This window comes from Parambassis ranga, chromosome 4, assembly GCF_900634625.1.
Source record: "Parambassis ranga chromosome 4, fParRan2.1, whole genome shotgun sequence".
Taxonomy (NCBI): Eukaryota; Metazoa; Chordata; class Actinopteri; family Ambassidae; genus Parambassis; species Parambassis ranga.
Window position 1 is genome coordinate 18,071,351 of NC_041025.1, and position 22,330 is coordinate 18,093,680.

At 42.1% G+C, this 22,330-nt stretch overlaps 1 protein-coding gene across 5 annotated transcripts; it reads left to right on the plus strand.

Moving 5' to 3' along the window:
- Positions 1 to 530: 530 nt before the first annotated feature.
- rfx2 (regulatory factor X, 2 (influences HLA class II expression)) lies at positions 531 to 22,235 on the plus strand. 5 transcript variants are annotated; one of them, XM_028402881.1, is made up of 18 exons: positions 531 to 695; positions 10,526 to 10,634; positions 11,088 to 11,177; positions 12,070 to 12,152; positions 12,494 to 12,764; positions 13,851 to 13,925; positions 14,717 to 14,898; positions 15,089 to 15,208; positions 15,587 to 15,708; positions 15,843 to 15,961; positions 18,555 to 18,667; positions 18,770 to 18,921; positions 19,749 to 19,846; positions 20,001 to 20,150; positions 20,238 to 20,446; positions 20,561 to 20,714; positions 20,788 to 20,851; positions 21,185 to 22,235. In XM_028402881.1, exons 2-18 carry the CDS (start codon positions 10,527 to 10,529, stop codon positions 21,304 to 21,306), a joined length of 2,232 nt encoding a protein of 743 aa, XP_028258682.1. In that variant the 5' UTR covers positions 531 to 695; position 10,526; the 3' UTR covers positions 21,307 to 22,235. The 5 variants fall into 5 exon arrangements, with proteins under 5 accessions (XP_028258682.1, XP_028258683.1, XP_028258684.1 ...); XM_028402882.1 differs by having other exon boundaries at positions 20,809 to 20,851; XM_028402883.1 differs by lacking the exon at positions 13,851 to 13,925.
- Positions 22,236 to 22,330: the final 95 nt, after the last annotated feature.

The window sequence follows — 22,330 nt, forward strand, 5'->3', positions numbered from 1 at the left end:
TTCTTTATTAGGTAGAAATGGTAATTGTTTGTTGTTTGTTTTAAATTGTGATTTTTTTTTAAATTTTGAAATACTTTAATAATCCCATCAGAGAAATTGCTTAAGGCTGCCCAGCAAGTAGCGCCACTCACCAGTGAGTGCACTGGAGGCAATGCGGGTAAAGTGCCTTGCCCAAGGACACACAACAATGACTAGGGAAGAGTTGGGATCGAACCACCAACCTTCCGGTGCTCTACCACTGAGCCACTGCTGCCCTAAATTGTGTTTATATGCTGTTTTATTTCATTTGTATTTATTTATTTTACTTATATATATACTTAAATATATTATAAACGTGTTAATTCAAATCTGGATAAACTGAATTTATCCGATTTTTTTTCGCCTCACCTCCTCCTTTGCCAAGCCCGCCCCCTAGCGGTTCAATATGGACTCACAGCTGGATTGTGACTGGGCGGATCGCCTGTCCCTTTGGCCCCTCCCTCTTCTTACATGGCGAGGGCCCTGACGTAGGCGTTCGAGGGTAGCAACAGTTGCCTCGAGACCCCGTTGCGCTATAGTGACTGTAGCCGTGGAGACAGTTACTTACCAACGGGCGCAACACTCAGCAACAGCAGCAGCAGCATCTGGAAGTCACCGAGCGAGTGGGAGAGAGGGGAAAGAGAGCAGAGCCAGGGCAGAACTTTCTCAAGACAAAGGTGACTATATGTTTGTAGATTTTAGAAAATGAATTACTGTTCATTAAGTGAAAAATAATTGCTCTGGGGGTCGAACGCGTTGCTAGCAAGACGTATTTTCCACAACACAACTTTCCCTTCTTTGTGGCATCCGCCCCAAGTTGAGAGCGGCTTTCTACTCTTCATTTACACCTTTTCGCATTTAACGTCCTCACGTGGATCTTTTTTTTTTAACTTCTGCTGCTTATTTTGTTAAACCACATCGTCATTGTTACTCCAAGCCTAAAACTGATTCAACATCACTTTACACTTGTTGCTACCTTGTGTTCTCCTGCTGCCTGAAGTGTGTTTGAGCGTGTGTGTTTTGAGACGTGAACGCACTTCCACTTCATTCCTAGCAGGATGGATGGTTAGGCTACCAATGAAGCTAGGAGCTAATGCTAATGTGGACGACCGACAGCCATGAGTGCGAGTTCGCCTTTAAAGTTCGGCGGCGTTGTTACCGGCAGCTGTTTTTCGTGTTCGTGACAACATGGACAAACTTCAGTTTCGGAGTGTGTCTGTCTGTATGAAGCGGTTTTAAACAGGTGGAAGTGTAGCTAGCTAGCATTAGCAACGTTCGTCTCAACTGTAAACGACGTCTGCTGCGAGCAACTCATCACGATGATAACTTTCCTACGAAAAGGACGAGTTGTCAGCGGTAATCTGGACAAACACTTATAAATAAACCTGATGTGCAATCCATATTTTTCTCAGAAGCACAGTAAACGAAATTAAATAATCTCCGTTAACCACGCTACATAACGTAAGCGACTCAAAATGAAGCAAATTGGTACAAAGTTGAGAAGTTTCTGATTCAATAACAGGATATGTTACAGCTAGGTGGTGCTATGATTTTATATTGCTATGTCTTGCTTTTACTGCACAGCTCCAAATGAGAAACGTGTGAAATGCTCTTTTCTTTCGCCTTTAAAACTGTCCACTCAGTGAGGATCGTTCCCTGTGCTTTATTTCTATCCTTACATTCATTTATTTCTTTACCAGTAACTAAGAGTCATGTCCTGAACTTTTTCATTTGATTTATGCTAACAAACATATTGTTTGCTAATAGCCATGATGTTCAATAATGTTGCTGTTTGATCAGTCTACTAATTAGACTGTCTGTGCCATAGGAAACGGTAGACCACTCTGTGTGTGTGATCCTTCCCTTTATTACTTTAACAATGTGTATATTTGTGTGTGGCTGATTTTCCAGCACTTTGCACACCTTATTTTTCTCCTTTTGGGATTCTGTTTCCTTTCCTCCCTTGAGATGGATTCATTCTAATGAACTATCTTTTCAGAGACAGCTGTCAGGTGCTCGGTCATTTGTAATGTTTGCTATTGAAGCATCAGAAGGAATCCTTGCAGCATGAAAACGTCTAATTAATGCCCTCTCTGTGCAGCTAATGAATTGAGTTGTAAACTGTAAAATGTGTAGGTAGTATTCATTGTTGTCAAGGAAGAAATCTGCATGTTAAGGGTATTTATTGTTAATGAGGACCAATATTGGTTTCATTTTTAAGTGGGTAAAAAAAATCTTAATATGCAAACTGCCAAATATTCCTTTAGCTTTGTCCTTAATAAATTTACTTTGTAAAGAAAGGAATGCACATTAACTAAAGACTTATTTTGAATTAAGTGTCAGAGAGAGAAACTCACTTGTGATTGGCCAGACAGCTCCCTACAAAGAAAAATAAAGAGATGACTGCGCAGAAACTGTGTTTAACCCCCACCAACCCCACCCCCCAATTTGAGCGTGACACTGTTATGTTTACATGGCAACTCCATATACAAATACACCCAAGTCATGGAAAGAAAAGGGGTTGGAGTGGGCCAGGGGGTGAAATGTTATTCTTTTAAAAGTCAGTGTTTTTTAATCGGGTTATTTTCATCTCCCTCTTTGTGGTCGGAGTGTAGAGCTTCGGCTTGCAGAGGCAGGTCAGAAAGAAAAGGTGCTTGGAGAGGAGAGTTAAACAAAAGTGGGAAGCAGCTGATGGTTGGAGCGTTTAGAATAATGTTACTGGCTTGCAAAGTGCAGATATGATTAATGAGAATGCTGAGTGTTTGAGCTAGGAGATAAAATGCAGCTTTATCAGCATTGCCTTCAGCCAGTGATCATCTTGCTTTGGTCTGTTCTAGTGCCATACCAGCTTTCTTTAGGCCTCCACTCTTAACTTCTTTTCAGATTTCTCTGGACCTGCTTGTATGATTTTTGCATAGCAGAGTCCACTGTTAGCCCTGTGTAATTTTGAGTCTTTATTGGACCCATGTGTGCAGTACAGTTCAACTATCAATAGGACAGCTGCAGTGATCTCTTGGGCAGGGGGTGACCTGACACAGCTTTTAGTCACATGTTGTGTGTCTGTAAGTGTGTGCATATGTGAGTGTGCTGCTGTGTGGATGTGCTTGTGTGTGTGTTTGCTTGTGCTGTATTTAGCTTATCTTGATGAGGCCCGCTGCTGCCCCTGGGGAGAAGTTCTCAGTCCACTACCCAGCCACAGATATAGAAATGGACCAGGTTGTTGCCATCAGTTTTGCTGCTGCTGTTTACAGTTGGTCATATTCATATAGGGTTGCAGTTACCTACTGCTTTTGTAGAATTCCCGGCTCTTCAAACATATCATTGGTTTAACATCGTTTTAATGGGTTATCCCTTAACTCTAGTCAAAAGCATGTCAGGAAATCACAGAGCAAAGCAGAAGAACTGAGAGGAGGATGCCTCGTGGGGCTTGTTAAGTGGAAATTAATAGTGCCATTTATACACATGAAATGTTTCAGTTTCATAATCTTCATAATTCATTTTATTTGTTAAGGGCTTCTCATTTTTAAGTGCTGTGCCATTACTGTTTTATAAGAATTTGTTGACAGGAAAATTGTTCTCGTGACTCTAGCATACTTCCAAAGATTTTGGAAATCATTGTAGGCTTATGCTGCTAGGATACAAGGAAACAAATCTTGTCATATACTAAAACATGCTGGCTCCGATTGGCCCTCGTGTGGTGGCGACAAGTCGAAACACGTTGTGAAATGAAATGTTTTACAGTCTGTCTCCTCTGCCTGTGTGTCATCAGCTGCATTCTTAACATTCCACCTGTTTGTATCGTAGCTACACAACTGGTAATTAAATTTCCTGCCACAAACAGCAGACAAGGCAGTGACATTTGCATTACAATAACTGCCCCCCTTCCTTTGTGGACAGGGATAGTAGTAGACCCCTATTCTCTCTCTTCACTTTTCCTTTCTTTTGTAGATTTTTAGGCTAGCTTGTTGAATGATGTTTATTTGGCCAAAAAAATAAGTCCTGGTAAACCTGTTACAAACTAATTGCCAGGACCAGGTTTAATCTTCATGTGAGATTTAGACTAATTAGCAGAGGAGTAAACCTAGACGGTGTTGTAAGTCTTTGTTGGGTTGACACACTTACTTTTCAGGAGCACCTTAATGATGAGATTTTGTGGTGAGGCTCTGTTTTAGTGCAGCATGCAGACCCCAGTCTTGATCTTAAAGGACCCTGTCTTTCCACTTGTTAGGTCTAAAGAAGAACAAATGTCTCAATGTTAATGTCTCAATGTTCAGTATTGCCGGACCTAACAATGCCATTGTATGTTAATTATTTCCATGAAAGAATCGCCAGCATTTGTGTTGCAAACAGGAAGTTAAGCCCCTTTTATTTTGGACAAAAAACGTCTGGCTTTTGTCTGTAGTTGGTCAAGGTGCAATTGGGATTCATTCATGGGTGCTTATTGTGCCTTTTCTTGTTCGTCTCTGTCATTGAATTCAAGAGGTAAACGTTAATGACAGCCTTTATCCTGCCTTACTTGTTTTATCAACATAAGCATGATCTAATTTTGATAGTTTTTCTTTTTCTGTAAGTCTCATTTTAGTCCCAAATGCACATCTCTCCACTGAATATGTCTGCCATCTGCAGAAAAGATTATTTAAAATCCACGCCTCTGTTGCGGTGATGTCTTGTGCAGGAATCACTGGTTCAGGCCAATATGCGGATCTTCACACAAGACTCCATTTGTGAAGCAGCTGTAACAGCTGAAATACTGCTACGGTAACATTGGACTGTACCTTAAGCTTGACAATACAAGTATGAGTGTTTTACATTAAATGATGCTTCGACTTCTATTCATTCCAATGACGGTGTTATGTGGCATGTGTAGTCAGCTGTGTCTTTTTTTTTTTAAGGATTTGTGTGAATAGCAGCCATTCAGCGCTCACCTGTGGCTTTGTCGTAGAATACACTGTGTTTGTTTGTCTGTGTTTTTGTTGTTTGGCAGGTGGTTTGTGTGTAAAAGGCATGAAATACTTGTATCTGATTGTGATGGCGATTAGTTCAGTATTCAAAACATGAATAACAGATACTTGGATCTGTCTCAGAGTTGAAGCATCCAACTAATGACTCATTGTTCGTGTCAAGTAGTGCCTGTGAAAGCATACTGTACTTATCGTATGGAGATTCTCAATGTCATATCTCTCTATAATGAATGCTTGCCAAGAAAGCAGACACTCCAAGTGCAATATGACTTTTATCCTGGGTTTATCAGTCATGATCTACAGTGCGCTGCCAGCATCTGAGGGCACCTTTACACAATGTGGTTCCCAGAAAAATAAAACTCATAGTGACTGAAAAAAGACTGAGTGAGCAGGTCTGAGGGAGGCTAAAGCCTAACTGAACCACCAGCAGTGTTGTGATGTTTGATTTAATCAAGTCAAGTTGTAAATATTTATAAATAGTAATTGCAACAATAGTGCTGTCAAGGAAGGTTTTTCTGATTGAGAGATTAAGTATTAAGCAAATGGGCTTTGCATGGTTCCTACATTTTAATATGTCACTTTTTTATCTGTTCTGTCTTTGTGGCAGCCTTGAAACACAACTGATACCCACTAGTGACAGAAAGACACATAGTACATGAATAATCTGACTACATTCCCAGTTGTGACCATCTTCTCCCTTCATTCCCTTCCCTTTCTGTCTGTAGTTTTTTTCCAGTTTAACTTCTCAAAATATGCAGTTTCAAATCCGTAGCGTTCATCTTAAGATGTTAAATGGTAGAGGGCTGACGGTGGTGGGGGGCAGTGGAAATCTGGAAAGGGTTAGAAGAGGTAGGGCATTGGGGGAGGAAGTTGCTGGTGTAAAGCATAGGCGAACACACAATCTCCATGGCAACAGTTTGATCTTTCTCTCTGTGGCTGTCAGGCCTGCAGCACACATGGTGACGGAGTGGACAGGTTGTGCTGATGACCAGAGGTGGGGAGGTGAGCTGGGGAGGGGGGTGCTTGGATCAGAGACAGTGGTCGGTGCCTTTTTTTTCCTGCTCTCTCTCTCTCTCTCTGCCTACCCAAACTCTGCCATCTGCAGACCCCAAGTGCTGCTTTGATTGGATTAGCCATGAATTAATGAGACAGGCTTGAAAACCAGCCTCTGTTGTGGAAATCTCTTATCATATCTTAATTCACTCTTTGTGTGAGCGTGTGTGCCTGTGTGATCTTATAGATAATTTTAATTAAATCAAAGCAAAGCTTAATTCTGCTTAAACACACAAATCACGATGGATATATATATATATATATATATATATATATATATATATATATATATATATATATATATATATATATATATATATATATATATATATATATATATATCTGTTGCTTTTATATATATATATATATATACCTGTTGCTTTTCAACATATTTAAAGTGAGACCAAAGAATAGGTGTGCATTATATAGAACAAAGCTATCAAACTATCTCTCCTTTTTTTTCACAGAGTTGGAAAAAGTATTACTCTGCTGAAGTTGTTTACTCTCATCTGCCCTGGTAAATTTAGAAAGACTCAAGCTGGTTTTGGAAGTGTTGTTTTCTGGTGGCCTGAGTGTAAAGAGTCCTTGAAGAATAGACTGTTTGCCTGATGACTTAAACATGCCTCCCTCTTTTGACCACCAAGCAGTAACAAAAACCGAGAGGTTCATCCTCTCAATTTAGTGATATAGCCTGTGTAAAGTCTGCACTTTTTATATGGCTGCAACACAGACATAACTCAAATGTCCCCCAGAGTCTGAAATTAATAGCTCACGTAGTATTTATTGTTCTAACTTTCTACTTAGCGTGAGATAGAGGGATCAGGTGGGGGATGGCATTGTTTGGTTTGGGAAGTATTCTGTTGGTTGCATAGCAACAAGCACTTGGAAACGGGAGTGGACGGTGTTGCCACTAGCAACCGTTGTTGCTCTGCAAACAATGTGGGCCAGCGCAAACATGAGCCAAGACTGTGGGCTCCTGCTTTTAATTGAACATCTGTAAGTGTTTTTCTCTGATTGAGCCATGTTTGAGTTAGATCTGTCATTGACAGATGTTTAGGTTTTGTGCACACTGTTAACATTATAGACTGTAGCATTAAGGATTGTAAGGATTTTAAGGTCTAAAAATGTGACTCTTGGTATTTCTGTTAGAACTCAGGTATTTCTGACTGTTGTTTTAGTGGTGGTAAGTGTTCATCTGGGATTTGCCTGAATGGAGCCAGACTCATAGATCTGACAGTAAAATAGACTTTAGTGTGAAGTTGTCTCTGGGCTGTCTAGAGGCAGAGTTGTTTGGCCATACACCGCAGCCCATCTTGAGTAGCATTTATTTTTTTGCTGCAGTATGCTATGTGTCCTGCTGTGTTTTACCTTTGTGCGTTTCAGAGCTGGTGGTGGGGAATTCGTGTGGCTTTTAACCTTCCTTAAACACTAAGTAGACAGACTCCTCTAAGCCTTCATGGAGCTTTTCTCTCTCCTCACTCCATGATTTGGCATATGGTTAGGTCTGCCTATATGTGTGTGTGTGTGCTTTAATGTAAGAAAAGATGCAGTTTACTTTACATGCACTTTTTTTGTTGTTTTTTGTTTTTATCCTACACCATCCCCTATTGCCACTCACTCATTAACGGAGGAAATAAACCCACAGTCTTATGTCTTCTTCTGGTAAAAATGACCAAAAGAAAAATGAAAAGTGCATTTATAACTCAGTTGACACATATATGCATTCATGGCCTTAGGCGGATGCTTATGCATCACAGCAGCTTTTAAAAATCTTCACCTCTCTGTAGCATCCTTTTGATAATGGACTTTTAGTACTATTATGACATACAAGAAAGATGTGTGACAACCCATTTCAACAGAATATTGGAGTGAGGACATTTGAGTGTTAATTGTATTTTGTGTTTAATTAATTGAAGATGGATTCATAAGTTCACACGGCCTCTGTATGGTCTTTGTGCTTGAAGACTGACATATCAGAGATTTCAACATAGGCCTCCTCCTACTCGTCGGTCTATGAGTCATTTAGGCAAAGCAGTGTCTTTGCCTGTGGCACACATGGAAGATGTCAGTTGTGGCACACCCAGATCTGTTGTTTTTCTATTTTAGGTACATTCTGGTTTTGTAGTACCCCTTTAGACCTGATGTCTAAAACTGAACTCACTTTACAGGTTGGTTTAAAAAACAGTCGTTGTAATTTTGCCATTTGATTACTTATGGGCTTACAAATCAAAGGCATAATAATAACATTTTGTTACACTTTGAATGTGTGTGGTAAAAGTTTTGTGTCATGTTATGTTTAGCAGGGCATGTCTTAAATCAGATTGAGGTGTTGTATAAATTGGAGTTATCCTGTATCATTATAATCCTGTAAAAGTTCCACAACTTAGGATGTAGCTTCCTTTGCTTTACCAGCGGGGTTTCTGACTCATGCTGCCCTTGTTATTGTAGTTTTTCCAAATCTTTTTTTTTTCCCTCTCTAAGTCGCATGTCAGTTTTGTTTTGAGACACTTTGAATCCTGCATCAGTGCAAAGTAGCATTATATATAGCCCCTATCAAATATTTTAGCTAAATCTTGAAAGAGCCGAGACACGCACATGGCTCCTTGTATTTAATAACTCGGTGTGCAGATTACTGCAGCCTAAGTGATGTTTGTCAGGTCTCCTACAGTAAATTAAAGTAACATTGTATTGCATGCTCTGTGTTGTGACTAATCACAGCATTGCCAGAGCAGGTTGTGTCTTGTCACCCCTCCATGTAATGTGCCTTGTGAACAACCCTCTGTCCCTTACTTATGGACTTTTCCTGATGCCTTGTGATTTCCCTCTTAAACTAAAGACTTGTCATTAATTGAACCTACCCCCAACTGTGCCATATCTCCCTCTCTCTTGTCCTCCTCCCCCTTTTCTCTTTGTGGTTGCACTCGAAAGTTCCTGTGCAAAAGCTTTATAAGTGGGGGAATAGAGGAGTGAACATGGAGGGGTGGGGGTTGAGTCTGGGGTGGTCGTCATGGATTCCTCACCATAGCAACCGACAAACGTTTACAAAGCATTGAGGAATTTCCTCATATCAGCTGGATTATTGGAGCCCTCTGAGATCGGCTCTCGTTTGAAACAAACGCTGGATATCATCAGGACCCTGGCAGGGACTAGAACCCCACTGCCATTTTCATCTTTTTCCCCTTCGTCTTTCTTTTTTTGGAGAGAGTGGGGAAGTTGTTTTTTTAACTGCTTACTCCCCCTTGCAGTTCTATTCTTCTCTTGTCCCTGCCTTGCTCCTGCTCTTTCCCTCTCTTTTCTTTTTTTTGTTAAAAAAAGAGAGCCTTTGTGTCACTCCATTTTTAGCTCCCCTTTGCTATGCTGTGCACATTGTCACCCAGTGGAAAGCTGAGTAGTGGCAGTGGGTTTAGTCCTCTGGAAGCACTTCAGGTCTGTTAACTTTTAACTCCTGTACTGTAACTCTTCCACCTGGGTCCGTTCTGCCAGCAGGACTATAAGTGTCTGTGTTATACTATTGAGTTGCTTATTTTACCATCGATTTAAGGCCAAAGGTGGGCAGCCTCTGGATCTCTGAGAAATTCAGTGACTCAGCTTGACTTGGCAAAGCTAGAAAACCCCTGGGGCACAGTAAATACCCTGGTGGCTCTAAGAGAAAAGGGGTGGGGTAGAGGAGTGTGTGTGCAAAAACCTGAAAAACATTTCTATTCTTTATTTATAAACTTTACTATAACCCAGACCTGGGCAAAGCACGGCCCACGGGCCACACCCGGCCCGCTTGCGTCTTCAATGCGGCCTGCGGACCGTGCACACAATATTAAAGGCAGCAAAAGTCCGCTGTTGAGCACGGCATTACCGGTAACGTCTTTCCAGCCCTCCTTGTCTCTTCCACGCTGCTGTACTGCGTAATCCCATCTACTGTCTGGAGAGACATGGTCGCGCTGTGTACGCTTTAAAAATGCTGCACGACTATGCTGAAATGTACGGTAAAGCACACAGAAACTCCACGGCACATTCAGATGTTACCACGGTGCTCCAGCCAACATATTTCCTCGTCATCTGCTATTAAAAAGCACAGATCTTGCCCGACTTTAAGAACTCTGGGATTTGCTACTTTAACTTTAACTCTAATCTTTCTTCTGTAAAAATATCATTACATCATCTGTGCTGCTCTACACTGTGTGTGTGTTTCAACATACAACCAGCACACACTCAAAGTAGACATTGACACACACACAGAGAGGACAGAGGAGTAACCAGTAAATGACAGCAAAAGATTCTTACAATGATGAAAATGCAACAGGAGCATATTTATAAAAGTAGATACTGTGCCAGTGGTCTCCAATTTATATTATTATTTATGAAAAAATGTGGCCCTTTGCTTTTCTTATGGAAGTCTATGTGGCCCTCGCAAAAAAATAATTGCCCACACCTGCTATAACCTGTTTTTAACCATTCTTATGTCTTTTGTTCTTTTCCATGCTTCCCTTAAACCCTAGAATGCAGAACTCAGAGGGAGGGTCAGAAACCACGACCAGCGTGGCAGCACTGCGGACATCTTCTTCAGCCCAGGCTCCTGTGGTACAGCCTGTTCCAGCCTCCCAGCAGGTAGTGTAATACACCTGCCCTGCTGCTGTTGTTGTGATGTCAGTACAATATCTGTATTGACTTAATGCCAGTCTATGATGTCTTACCTCCATATAATGTCTAACAACATGTTAGGTATAAAAGAGGTAATTATGTCAGAGACCAAACCAGGAGCTATTTGGTGTACTATATCTGGTGCATGGTGTCCCCTCCCCCCACACCTACCTAGTCAAAAACAAAGTGCCTTTCCTGAATTTACGCATAGTAAAAAAGATTGCATGCCTTATTTTTTACTGTGGTATTTGAGTTCTTAGTAGCAACTGTACTCAAAGTTCAGTATAATTCAATTAACATTTGCTGGATGAAGAAATTTATGTTTGGCCACTTGACTGGCATGTATTTTTACAACGGTGTGTTTGCATGTGATCGTACTTGCATACCTGTGTAATTGAGTTATGTCTCATATCCACACAGAGGGTGCTGGTTCAAGCCACAGGCTCAGCTCAGAAGGGAGGACAAGTACAGCAGCATTCAGTACCCAGGGTCCAACAGGTCCCTCAGCAGGTACCAGACTGTACATACTTGTACAGTGGTCTGAAAATATTTGTACACCCCTTGAATTTAAAAAAAAATTGTAGCTGAGCCAGAGGCATGTTCAGTGTTTGAATTTACAGTTAAGGTAGAAAAAATACATATTGTCCCGCTGCCGATATACGTGAATAAGATAGATTTAATATAGCAACTGTCGGCTTTAAATAAATAACTCTAATGACCGTTAATTAAAGTGCCATTTTTAATAAGCTTGTGTGACAAGGATACTTTTTTTTGGCTTTTCTGCTGCTTCTTGCGTGATTACGTGTACGACAAAAAGGCTGCTCGCAGGGTATAATGAGAACTTGCATCAGAGCCCAGTGGTGTCCCTGGGGGCTTGAACCAAATCCCAACATGAAATCTGTGTGATGTCCCTCATCTAATGGTGAAAACCAGGACCAGACTCCTTATTAGTTCATCCAAGGTGTCTGTCACCATTATGTTCACATGCCAGAAGATCATCTGGCTGCAGATAGATGGTTTGCTTCCTGCTTTTTACCATTCCCTGCAGTATTTCATTCATTATGTAAAGTATGTCCAATCAAGCTTGTTTGTGATAAACCACTTGTATGTCAATGTATATTTTATCATTTTTAAAACTCTTGGTTCCATTGAGCATTTTAAATCACATTTACTCTTTGTCCTCTCCTAAAGTATTAATCATTTCAAACAACTGTGGTTGTTTTAACTGTCATTGCCGCTTTGGCTGGATTATTGTGGACTAAACCAAGGGGTGGACAGAGTTTTCAATACACTGCGGGGCTACATCTCAGCAGTATTGTGTTTTTAATTTGTCTATATGATTAAAAAAAATTGTAAATTAGGTTTTGAGCACAACTTTTATTGTCCTGTTGTCTGTCTGTAGGTACAGCAGGTGCAGCATGTATATCCAACCCAGGTCCAGTATGCAGGAGAAGGTGCAGACACTGTTTATACTAATGGAACAATGTAAGTACTGTTGCATGCTTTTAAATAGCAAATGGTGTTCTAAGTTCTTTTGTTGGTCATTTCTCTTCAGAAAGAGTTTTCTATTAGTGAAAAATGCTGAAGGACAATTTTGATTTTTAAATCATGCAAACATGGTACTGCACATAATATCTGGCCCCACTCTACATGAGTATTCCTGATTTATGCATAAATGAATGCTGGATAGAAAGACAAATAACAAATGAGACTTTTTATCCCCTTCTATTTTTCCTTCTCTGACAGAGATTGCCACTTAAAATATGTCAGTGTTTTGAATGTGCTTCCTTTAGGACTGCATCCTAATCACTGTGATCTCTCCCCAGCCGAGCAGCCTACTCATACAATCCCGAGGCTCAGTTGTATGGGCAGAGCAGCGGGGGAACCTACTTTGACTCTCAGGCTGGTGGAGCTCATGTCACAACAGTTGTGTCCTCTGCCAGTGGTGGCGTGCCTCCTCACGGCATGGTCGGGATCGCCATGGACGTGGGTAGTAGCCACATCATCTCCAGTGGCAGCACCTACCTGATCCATGGGGGAAGCATGGAAGGAAGCCGTAACCACATATCACACTCATCTCGCTCCTCCTCGGCTATGGTGAGCTACACCCATCCCTCAGTTTCTGTGGTACTGCACAGCATGGTTTTACAATAGGACAGGATTAATGACCAAGCAAAAAATATGTAAATTAGAAGATTACATCAACAAAGGGGCTCAATGACTGACTGGAAAAGTCAAACCTTGAACAATGCAACAACAGTGAGTGGGCTTAAATTATAGTTCTTCTATCAACCATCTGCCATTAGTACCTGGGCTTGTGTCCTTTCTGTTTGCCCCATTTCCCAAGAAACTGCAACCTGAGTTTGGGCCTCCTACCTCTGTAGTAACACACAGAGAGGAGAGTGGTGCAGGGCAGCAAGTCTGTAGAACCGGGACACTGGCTTAAATAATTCAGCACTGCCTTGTTTCGGAGGTTTTCACAGGCACTTGAGCGCCCTACGAAACAAAGCAACCCCTGGGGCTCATTACCATTTGGCCAAGAGCCCTCGGGAGCCTTCTTAAGGCTTGGAAAGCTGCCTGCTTCTTTCCCCCCTTTTCGTCTGTCTCCAGTTTGGCTGCAATACCACATATCTTTTTCTTTTGACTTGGATTTTCCTCTGCAGCTTAACACAATGTCACTGGTTTTAATTTGCCCACCAGTTGGACTTTTTTCTTGTCCAAAAATAGATTAATATGTCAGTGTATTTACAAGTTACGTTTGTCTTTTTATCAGCACAATGTTTTTCTGGAGTTACACTGTGTGATAAACTGTGGGGTGGCAGGCATTATTGACCTATTGTACCAAATCTTGATGTGACCTGTGCCCTTGTTTGTCCTTCCAATTTGCATACATTACAGTGTCTGACCGCAAGCCATCACTGAGCAGCTTAACCCTACGAGTCCCTTGATTTGCATGCTTTTGACATCCAATAATGGATTCGGCTACAACACTGACTGATTTTGATGGAAATGCACAAGTCTGGCTGCTTGCTAACAGTCTTATTTCCTTTATCTTTTTTTGTGTGTGTATGTGTGTTTTATACCCCTGCTTACTTCTGTTTCCTTCTCTTTTTCTTTCTCTCTCACTCTCCTGCCTCCTTTCTCTCCTGTGTCCACTTTTTTGCATGCTTCTTCTTTCTTTAGCTTGAAATGGCGATTGAAAACCTCCAAAAGTCTGAAGGAATTGCAAGTCACAAAAGCAGCCTGCTCAACAGCCATGTAAGTCAACAAGGAACTTTCTTTGAAAAGGAAATAAGAGAGGAAAAAAAAGCAGTGGCTGAACCTGTAGATCGCGTGTTCGCTTCTGCTCAGCTCATTTGAACACACTGTCTACTTCTAGCTTACTCACTTTGCACTGTCCCACTCAGATACATCATTTCATTTAGTTGTTGGAATTGACCTGAGCTTGCATTTGCTATCACTTTTTCTTCAAGAATGTGTCCTCAGTGTGGCCTGACATTCTGCATGTACTCAGGCTGTTTGATTGTCACTCATTGATAGTTTGAGTGTATTCTGTGCTCTTCTCTGGAGGCTGACACACAATATTCAGATTGTGATAATGTAATGTTTCTATCCAGATTTTTTTCTCTCACTGAAATATGATATCTTTTCCTTTTGCTCTAAACCTTAGTTGTCTTCTCAGGGTATTTTCTTTACATGTGTACACTGGTGATTTGAGCTTTGCAAAATCTTTGTTTTAGCACACATGCTGGCTGATTATGATGACCCTGTGCTCTGCAATAATGCCTTGATTAAAATAATGCCCTTTCACGTACATGAACATTGAGTCAGTCATCACTTAGTTCATCACACAGTTAAGAATATTACTAGCTAAACACAGCCACAGCTGGAGTGCAGTGCTCTCTCTGGTGTTTAACTTGGTAGAATGGTAGTGTGTGGCATACCTTATCAATCTTTTGATGTGATAACAATATAACGCAGAGCAGATTTTTTGTCCACTGGGCCTCGCTGATTGCATGACTGAGTCTTCTTCTTCTGTGTATTTTTAGCTGCAGTGGCTGCTGGACAACTATGAGACAGCGGAAGGAGTGAGCCTGCCCCGGTGCTCCCTGTATAACCATTACTTGCGGCACTGTCAGGAACAGAAACTGGATCCGGTCAACGCAGCCTCCTTTGGGAAACTCATCCGTTCGGTCTTTATGGGCCTGAGGACCCGCCGCCTTGGAACCAGGTAGAGGACACAGGCAAAGTTCTTCCAGATGCTGTAGATGCTGATAACAGTCATCACGTAACCATTATAGATGTGATGAGTATGATGATGCTTATAGGCACTGAAGACTTGCTGATGGAAGAGCATAATGATAGTGATTACACTGATGGCAAAGCTTCTCCTCATTGGTCTCTGGCTTTTCTCTCACCAGAGGCAACTCTAAGTATCATTACTATGGCATCCGAGTAAAGCCAGACTCACCGCTCAACCGGCTGCAGGAGGACACCCAGTATATGGCCATGAGGCAGCAGCCAGTCCACCAGAAACAGAGGTCAGCACCTTTCTCCTCAAATATTCAACCTTTCCATTTTCATTCCACTTGGGGCATTTTGTTTTTTTCTCTGGTGATAGATCGTTTTAGGTTGTCTTTTTTTGTTGCCCATCTCCTGCTGCTGTCACCCTTTTCTTTAGCTGCTTTCAGGGTGTCCACAATGTAACATGTGTGCCCGTCTTTTCTGTTTATGACTAATTGTGAACATTTGTCAATGAAACACTGCTTCTCTTCTGATGCTGAATTACTCATTTATTGGTCAAGTAAAATAGTGATGTTGTGCATACCTCAGTGGTAGATCTTGTCTTAATCCTGCGCTCCTATCATTTCATAAAACCAGCTAACACACACACATCCTGCTCTCTGATGTCTCCCCAGGTTCAAGCCTCTACAGAAGGTGGATAGCATGTCTGACAACTTGTGTGGGAGCTCTCAACACTGCAACAGCACTCCGGAGCAGTCAGTGGCTGCTCAGAGCCAACACCACCAGCAGTATATTGGTATGGACATTTTTAAATGCTTTGATCTCTCCATGAGGGTTATACTCTATATTAGCAACCCATATACTTGATACAGTTCTGAAGCTGTGTGAGCCAACTGAGTGTGAGACGTGCAATTGTCTTTCTCTATGCAGATACAGCTCACACCTTGCCTCCATTTCCTTCTCCTGACTTGGGCACTCAGCCTTTGCCTGAGCGCATCAACGCAAATGATATCAAGAAGCTGCAGACACTCTACAGAGACCACTGCGAGGTGGGTTATATCACATTTTTTTTTATTAAGGATTTGAATATAGAGTGTGGGCTCAGCATTCTCATATTTAAAGCTCTAAAGGCTTAAGTAGACGGGGATAGCATAGTTGTATATGGCTGTCAGGAAGAATATATGTAGAGCACATCATTGTAGCAAAGGGTTTTAACCTGGAGGTCTACCATTAGGTATATCTGTACGTCCAAAGCCTCTGTACATCAGCCTGTTGATTTTTCTTGCCCATGTTGTCTGAAAACTATTGTAAACACATCAGTGAAGTGCATTGACATGTTTCTTCATTACCATAATTACTGCCACTCTGGTTATTTTGAGCAGACCCATAAATCTGCTGCTGCTGTGCATACTACTACCCCCTTCGGACTGACACTCTGGCTTAGCTTAGACTCGCATTTGTTCATAATCTTTCTCTTGACCAGGATGGGACACCTGACTTAAGGGACCTGGTGTTGCTAACAGTAACAGAAATGCGCTCAGTGATGCCGATTTTTAAATGTAATTTAACTGTTAGACAAATAGTTCACCAGGGCTGGGTGGTATAACCACTCAGGCATAGCACAGTTTGTGACAGTTAGCATACAACTGACCCCAATGTGTTAAATAGTCTTTAAAGGATGACTGAGGACAAACACACTCTGGAGAAAAGTAGAGTATTGATCAGGTCTTTTTATTGAATTATTTTGAAATAAAAACACAAGCCATAGTGGTCAACAGTTATGTTTCTCAATGTGTCGAAAGAAAAATCTATGAACTGCATTAGCAAGACATATGAAGAAAGAGTTATGAAGAAATGGAGTATTGCATAATGACATTTCACAGGCTGTAGAGCAGAATTCAGCATCTGGTGGTAGGACAGTAAATTGGAGTAGGTAAGAGTAAGATGAGACACTGGCCACAAGTAGAGTAGTAGCAGTACGTAACATTTAAAATTCTGGGATTTACACGCAGGGGGGAGGCTGTGATTAAAGCAGCAAAGCTCTGGCTTTATCATATTATCCCTGCCCTCCCCTTGTCCAGCCTCACCACACTCCCTTTGTTCCAGCCGTCTTTTCATCTCCGTGCAGCTTTCAAGACATGCCAATTAACCTTTCAGCACACTGGGTGGACATCTTGGTGTCTTTGTGGTGGCCTCCCCTTGGGCCTTTGTGTTGCCTTGTCTGTGGACAGGCACATGGGCTGCTGTCTTTGTCTGCCAGCGCATTTCTGTCACTCTCACAGCTCTCATTGCCAGTGTTTAATGTTTATGCATTTTTTACCGCCTTTTCTGTGAGTCAACAGTAACCTGTTAAACCATTATCCGAGACTTACACAAATAAAGGTAACCGGCTGGCCAAAGCATAAAAACAACATTTAATTTTACATGCAACCTCTTTTTGAGTGGGATATGTGAAGACTTCCACTGTCTTGGATGTATTTATCAATGTCGTGGTAAAAGCCAAATACTTAATCATCAGCTATGCCATTAAGGAGTGTTTAAGCACAGATGATTAGTTGTTTAATAAAACACTGAGGGTAATGAATCACACTGCAAACCACAGTATTTGCTGTGTGTATGTAGAGAAATGAATCGGGAAGCTCTGCCCACAGGCCGCTGTGAGTGCATGTAAACACGTGTTATTTCTCAGTGTTTTTTTTTTGAAGTATGCTGTTTTTCCTGTGTGGCAGAAAAAAAACTGGTGGAGGCTAAATACTCCTGTTTGGAGGGAATGGGGAATTCTCCTTTTTGTTTTGGAGTTCTGTGTTTGACCTGTTGCTGGGGGCAACTGTAAACACGGTTGCCATGGTGATGGCTGAGAGGAAGCAAAAACATATCATGTGATTGAAGCCTACACTGCTGTGTAACACGATCCAGCGGCAAGTGCATGTCTTGCCAGATACAGAAAGAAGAGAATCTCTGGGCACGGTGTGAATCGTGTGCTTGTCCTCAGCAGGACAGTCAATGCAGAGAAATGCTGGCCAGTTTGAGTCCTAAAAACAAGACCATAAGGTGGATATTTACTACAGGTGGAGTCAAGCTGTGGCTTCATGTAGGCAGGGCCTCGAAAACTTTTGCGGTGCTAAAACTAGTATTTTACTTTGAAATATTAATGTTGAGTTTCAGTGTTCACTCTTTTTTTTTTTTTTTATAGAGGTATCATTGTAGATCACTCTCTCACCACTGCTTCCTTTGCACTCACTTGTGTGCAGTATGCTCTGCTTTCAAAGAGGCTCATACATATGAACAGGAAAGAGGAAGTCACTAAAAGTAGACGAATGAAAGCACAACTGATCTTTCTTTATATAAGCATCAAAGATGAAAAAACAGAATAAAATGAACAGCAAGAAAAAAAGCTCCAGATGAAGCCTAAACGCAGCCTTTAGGATTCTCCTGATGATTAATGTGCAGGGAGCTGTGTTTAAGCTGGCTCATTGTCTAACCAGGAGGGCCCGGAGTGAGCGAGAGGCTGCCTGCCTGTAGAAACTTTGTTGTGTGTCTGGTTGCCATGGTTCAGCTCTGTATGTTTTGTCCCCCGCCCCTCCTCCCTCCCTCCCTCCCCCCCCCCCCCCCCCCCCATCCGCCCTTGATTCTCTCCTGCAGGCTACTCTGGATGTGGTGATGAACCTCCAGTTCCACTATATTGAGAAACTCTGGCAGACATTTTGGTATGCAATACCGCCATCTAGTGACGGAAGCACAACCATCCCCAACAGGTCAGATCACAGAGATGAAGCTTAAAGGCATAAAAAACTCTTTGACACATTATGGAAGATGTCTGGATTGACCTTGTGGATGTTTGTTTTGTCTGTGTGCAGTGATGATGACCTGGAAGGTGTGCTTCCCAGGGAGAAGCTGGTGGCTCTCTGTAAATATGAACCAGTCAGAATATGGATGAGAAGCTGTGATCACATCCTGTACCAGGCTCTGGTAGAGATCCTCATCCCTGATGTGCTGCGTCCTGTTCCCAGTCAGTACTCAGTTTTTTGTTCTTCTATAATTTTATAAACAAATACTGTGCAGAGATTCTCAATCATCTTTTCAAACTAAATTATCAGTCAGTTTTTCTATCAGTCATGTCATAGAATAATAAAGACAGGTCACGATCACCACAGACAACTGTAGAAAACTTTAAAATCCAAATAATGAGGCATTGATATGAGTCATATCACATTAGATCAATACAGAGGACCGCCACACAACACTTATTTTGTTAATATTTTTCACATATAAAGTCAAGAAATTCACTTTATCACAAGGAAAGTACCATTTAGTTTTGTATAAAGCTGCTCTGTGAACTATTATTACTATTTATTATTTTACAGAACATATGCCAGTAATGTGGTCGTTACATTTTTACCTCAGATTCCAATGTGGAGAAATAAAACTAATCATAAAAAAATCTGTCTGCGCTGAGTGCTGCAGCCACGTGAAAGGAGAATTAATTGGGTTCTGTTAGAGCTTCTGTCACATGCATTACCAACTCCAGACTTTGTAATTATGCATTTTCACCTCATACTTCATGTTTATGAAAAACTCCTCTGATAATCATCATGTGTAACTTATTTTAAACAAGACTGAAGTACTGCTTGTGTCTTGCAGCTGACAATAGTAAATAGAAGGTCCTCTGGTGGTCCCTTACATTGCACTTTAAATGTCACACTTACACCAAACATCATATTTAAAGGATTCTGGGAGATTTTAGATGCTTTATTCAGATAACTGTTTTCAAGTCTGCATACAGTAGTGGAGCTCTAGTTCAAAGTCTTTGTAATCCAAGCCGTTTTGTTTCTTCAGGCACTCTCACTCAGGCCATCCGCAACTTTGCCAAGAGTCTGGAGAGCTGGCTGACTAACGCCATGACCAACTTTCCTCAAGAGATTATTCGCTGCAAGGTAAGAAAAAACAAAACTCTTTTCCACTTCTCTTTTGTAAATAGATGTTGGTGGGTGAGTCTGTTATGTGCATTTCACAGTAAATATATGGTTGATATGATTGTTCCAGTCACACAGGACCTGACCTGTATTTCCTGCTTTCTGTGTGGTGTAGGTGGCCGTGGTTAGTGCGTTTGCGCAGACTTTGAGACGTTACACCAGTCTGAACCATCTGGCTCAGGCGGCACGAGCCGTCCTGCAGAACACCTCCCAGATCAACCAGATGCTGTCTGACCTCAACAGGGTGGACTTTGCTAACGTCCAGGTAAAGTTGTGTTGCTGGGACAGACAGCGGAACGTTTCCTGCGTAGTGGTTTCTTGCTGAACGTGGTTGGGTGCGTTTGTCTAACAGGAGCAGGCGTCGTGGGTGTGCCAGTGTGACGAGAGTGTGGTTCAGCGTCTAGAGCAGGACTTTAAGGTCACCCTGCAGCAGCAGAGCTCTCTGGACCAGTGGGCCACATGGCTGGATAACGTGGTCTCTCAGGTCCTGAAACCTCACCAGGGCAGTCCCAGCTTCCCCAAAGCGGCACGCCAGTTCCTGCTCAAGTGGTCTTTCTACAGGTAAGTCTCTGACAAATCACAGAATCAGTCTGGTTTTTAGAGATGCTCATTTATTGTGAATATGCTTATGGCTTCATCGGACAACATTATAAAGTTCATCTCTCCCTGCTGCAGCTCCATGGTGATCAGAGACCTGACTCTGCGCAGTGCTGCCAGTTTCGGCTCCTTCCACTTGATCCGTCTACTTTATGATGAGTACATGTTTTACCTGGTGGAACACCGCGTGGCTCAGGCCACTGGGGAAACTCCTATCGCTGTCATGGGAGAGGTAGGAGAGAGGAGAATTTAAACTACTCTGATATGGCTGAGAATACTTTAAATTATGTAATCATTGAAAATAGCTTGTGTATTCTGAATTGCAGTTCAGTGACCTGAGCTCCATGATGCCATCACTCATGGATAAAGGTAAGCATGTACTTGTAGTATTTTGTCAAGTGTCTTCTTCAAGCCTGAAATATAGCCGTCTGAATGTGCTGTATACACGTCCACCCTCGTCTGACTGCTGTCAGCTTATCCCACATGTGCCAATGTTGCTGCTGGAAATACTCACCATAGTTGCAATGGTGTGTTAATCCGCAGCAGAAAATAGTCCTGAAGAAGCACATTTGTTCCTGAATAATACTGAAAACGGTAGTACGGTTCTTGCTGCCTGCGCTCGCCTCCCTTTGCTTCTACACCCTCTATGCTGTTTGGTTTTAAAGGAGTAAACCTAAACTACCTCTACCTCTGTGCCTCTAGATACATCCTTCTCTGATAAGATGAGTGACCTGGGCAGTGATGCTGATGCATCCAGAGGGTCTACTGAACCATCTGTAAAGAGAGAGAGGGTTGAGATAACCCACCCTCTGCAGGAGATGTGAGTCCAGTCTGAAATCCTCATGGACCAGCATCTCTCTGGAAAAAAGGTGACCCCACAGTGGGATGCAGTGGCTCTCAGACTGTGTCCTCCTGCAGTCAGCGAGTGCAATGTACATAGAGAAGAGTGTAGCAGTGTCAGTCCTCCCCTCACGTCTGTTTCCGTCACTCACAGGGGTGTAACACAGATCTGATTGTTTTTCTGTTTTCATTGCAACTGTGAACAACTTTGTGCAGTACCTTTTTTTTTTTTTTATTGGATGTTTAACTTTGAGTGGTTGCGTGCTGTGTCATGTGATTGATCTTTTCTCTTCCTTTCCTTATTTAAACTAGCTGTGCCATAGTGTCATTTGAGTGCCTTAGATTGCTAACTTTAAAACCACCACTACAGATGTCTATCTGTCCCTCAGCTGTGCCTCTACCGCAGTATGAATGTATCGTCTCCAAACCTCAAGCATTCAGAGCACCTTCACCATTGACTAGGTGTCTTCTCCTCGTTGCCTCTGCTGCAGCTTGTAGCAAACACGTGAAAAAAAAAATGCAACCTACTGACCCAAAGGACCCTTTTCCTCAGTCGCTCCCACCAGCTCAGCCTCTGTGTGTCAGACAGTAGGACCTCATAAAGTCGCAGTAGTCAGGAAGGCAGGGAACTCGTAACATGTTGGTTTGTTTACCTCAATAGATTTCTATGCTGTGCTCCGTTTGGCTCAGATGACATGAAAAAAAAATATGTAGCCGCTCTTTCATTTGTGTCCCACTCCTGTTTCCTTTTCCTGTAAATAGTTCTCCAAATGGTGATAGCTCCTCCTCGAACAGGGCTGCGGTAGTTTACTAAGCTGACTCAGAGCTGGAGCAATTCCAGTCATCAGCTTAATGTAGAAAGGATGTTACAAACTGGAAAGTGGAAGACGCTAGCCCATTACAGCGTCGGACCTGTAAACCAAAACACATAACAAGGATCTCTTTGGCATCTGAGCCAGCACATCCTCCCCTAACTCCAGATATTTGACCTCATGCTGTTACTCAGTT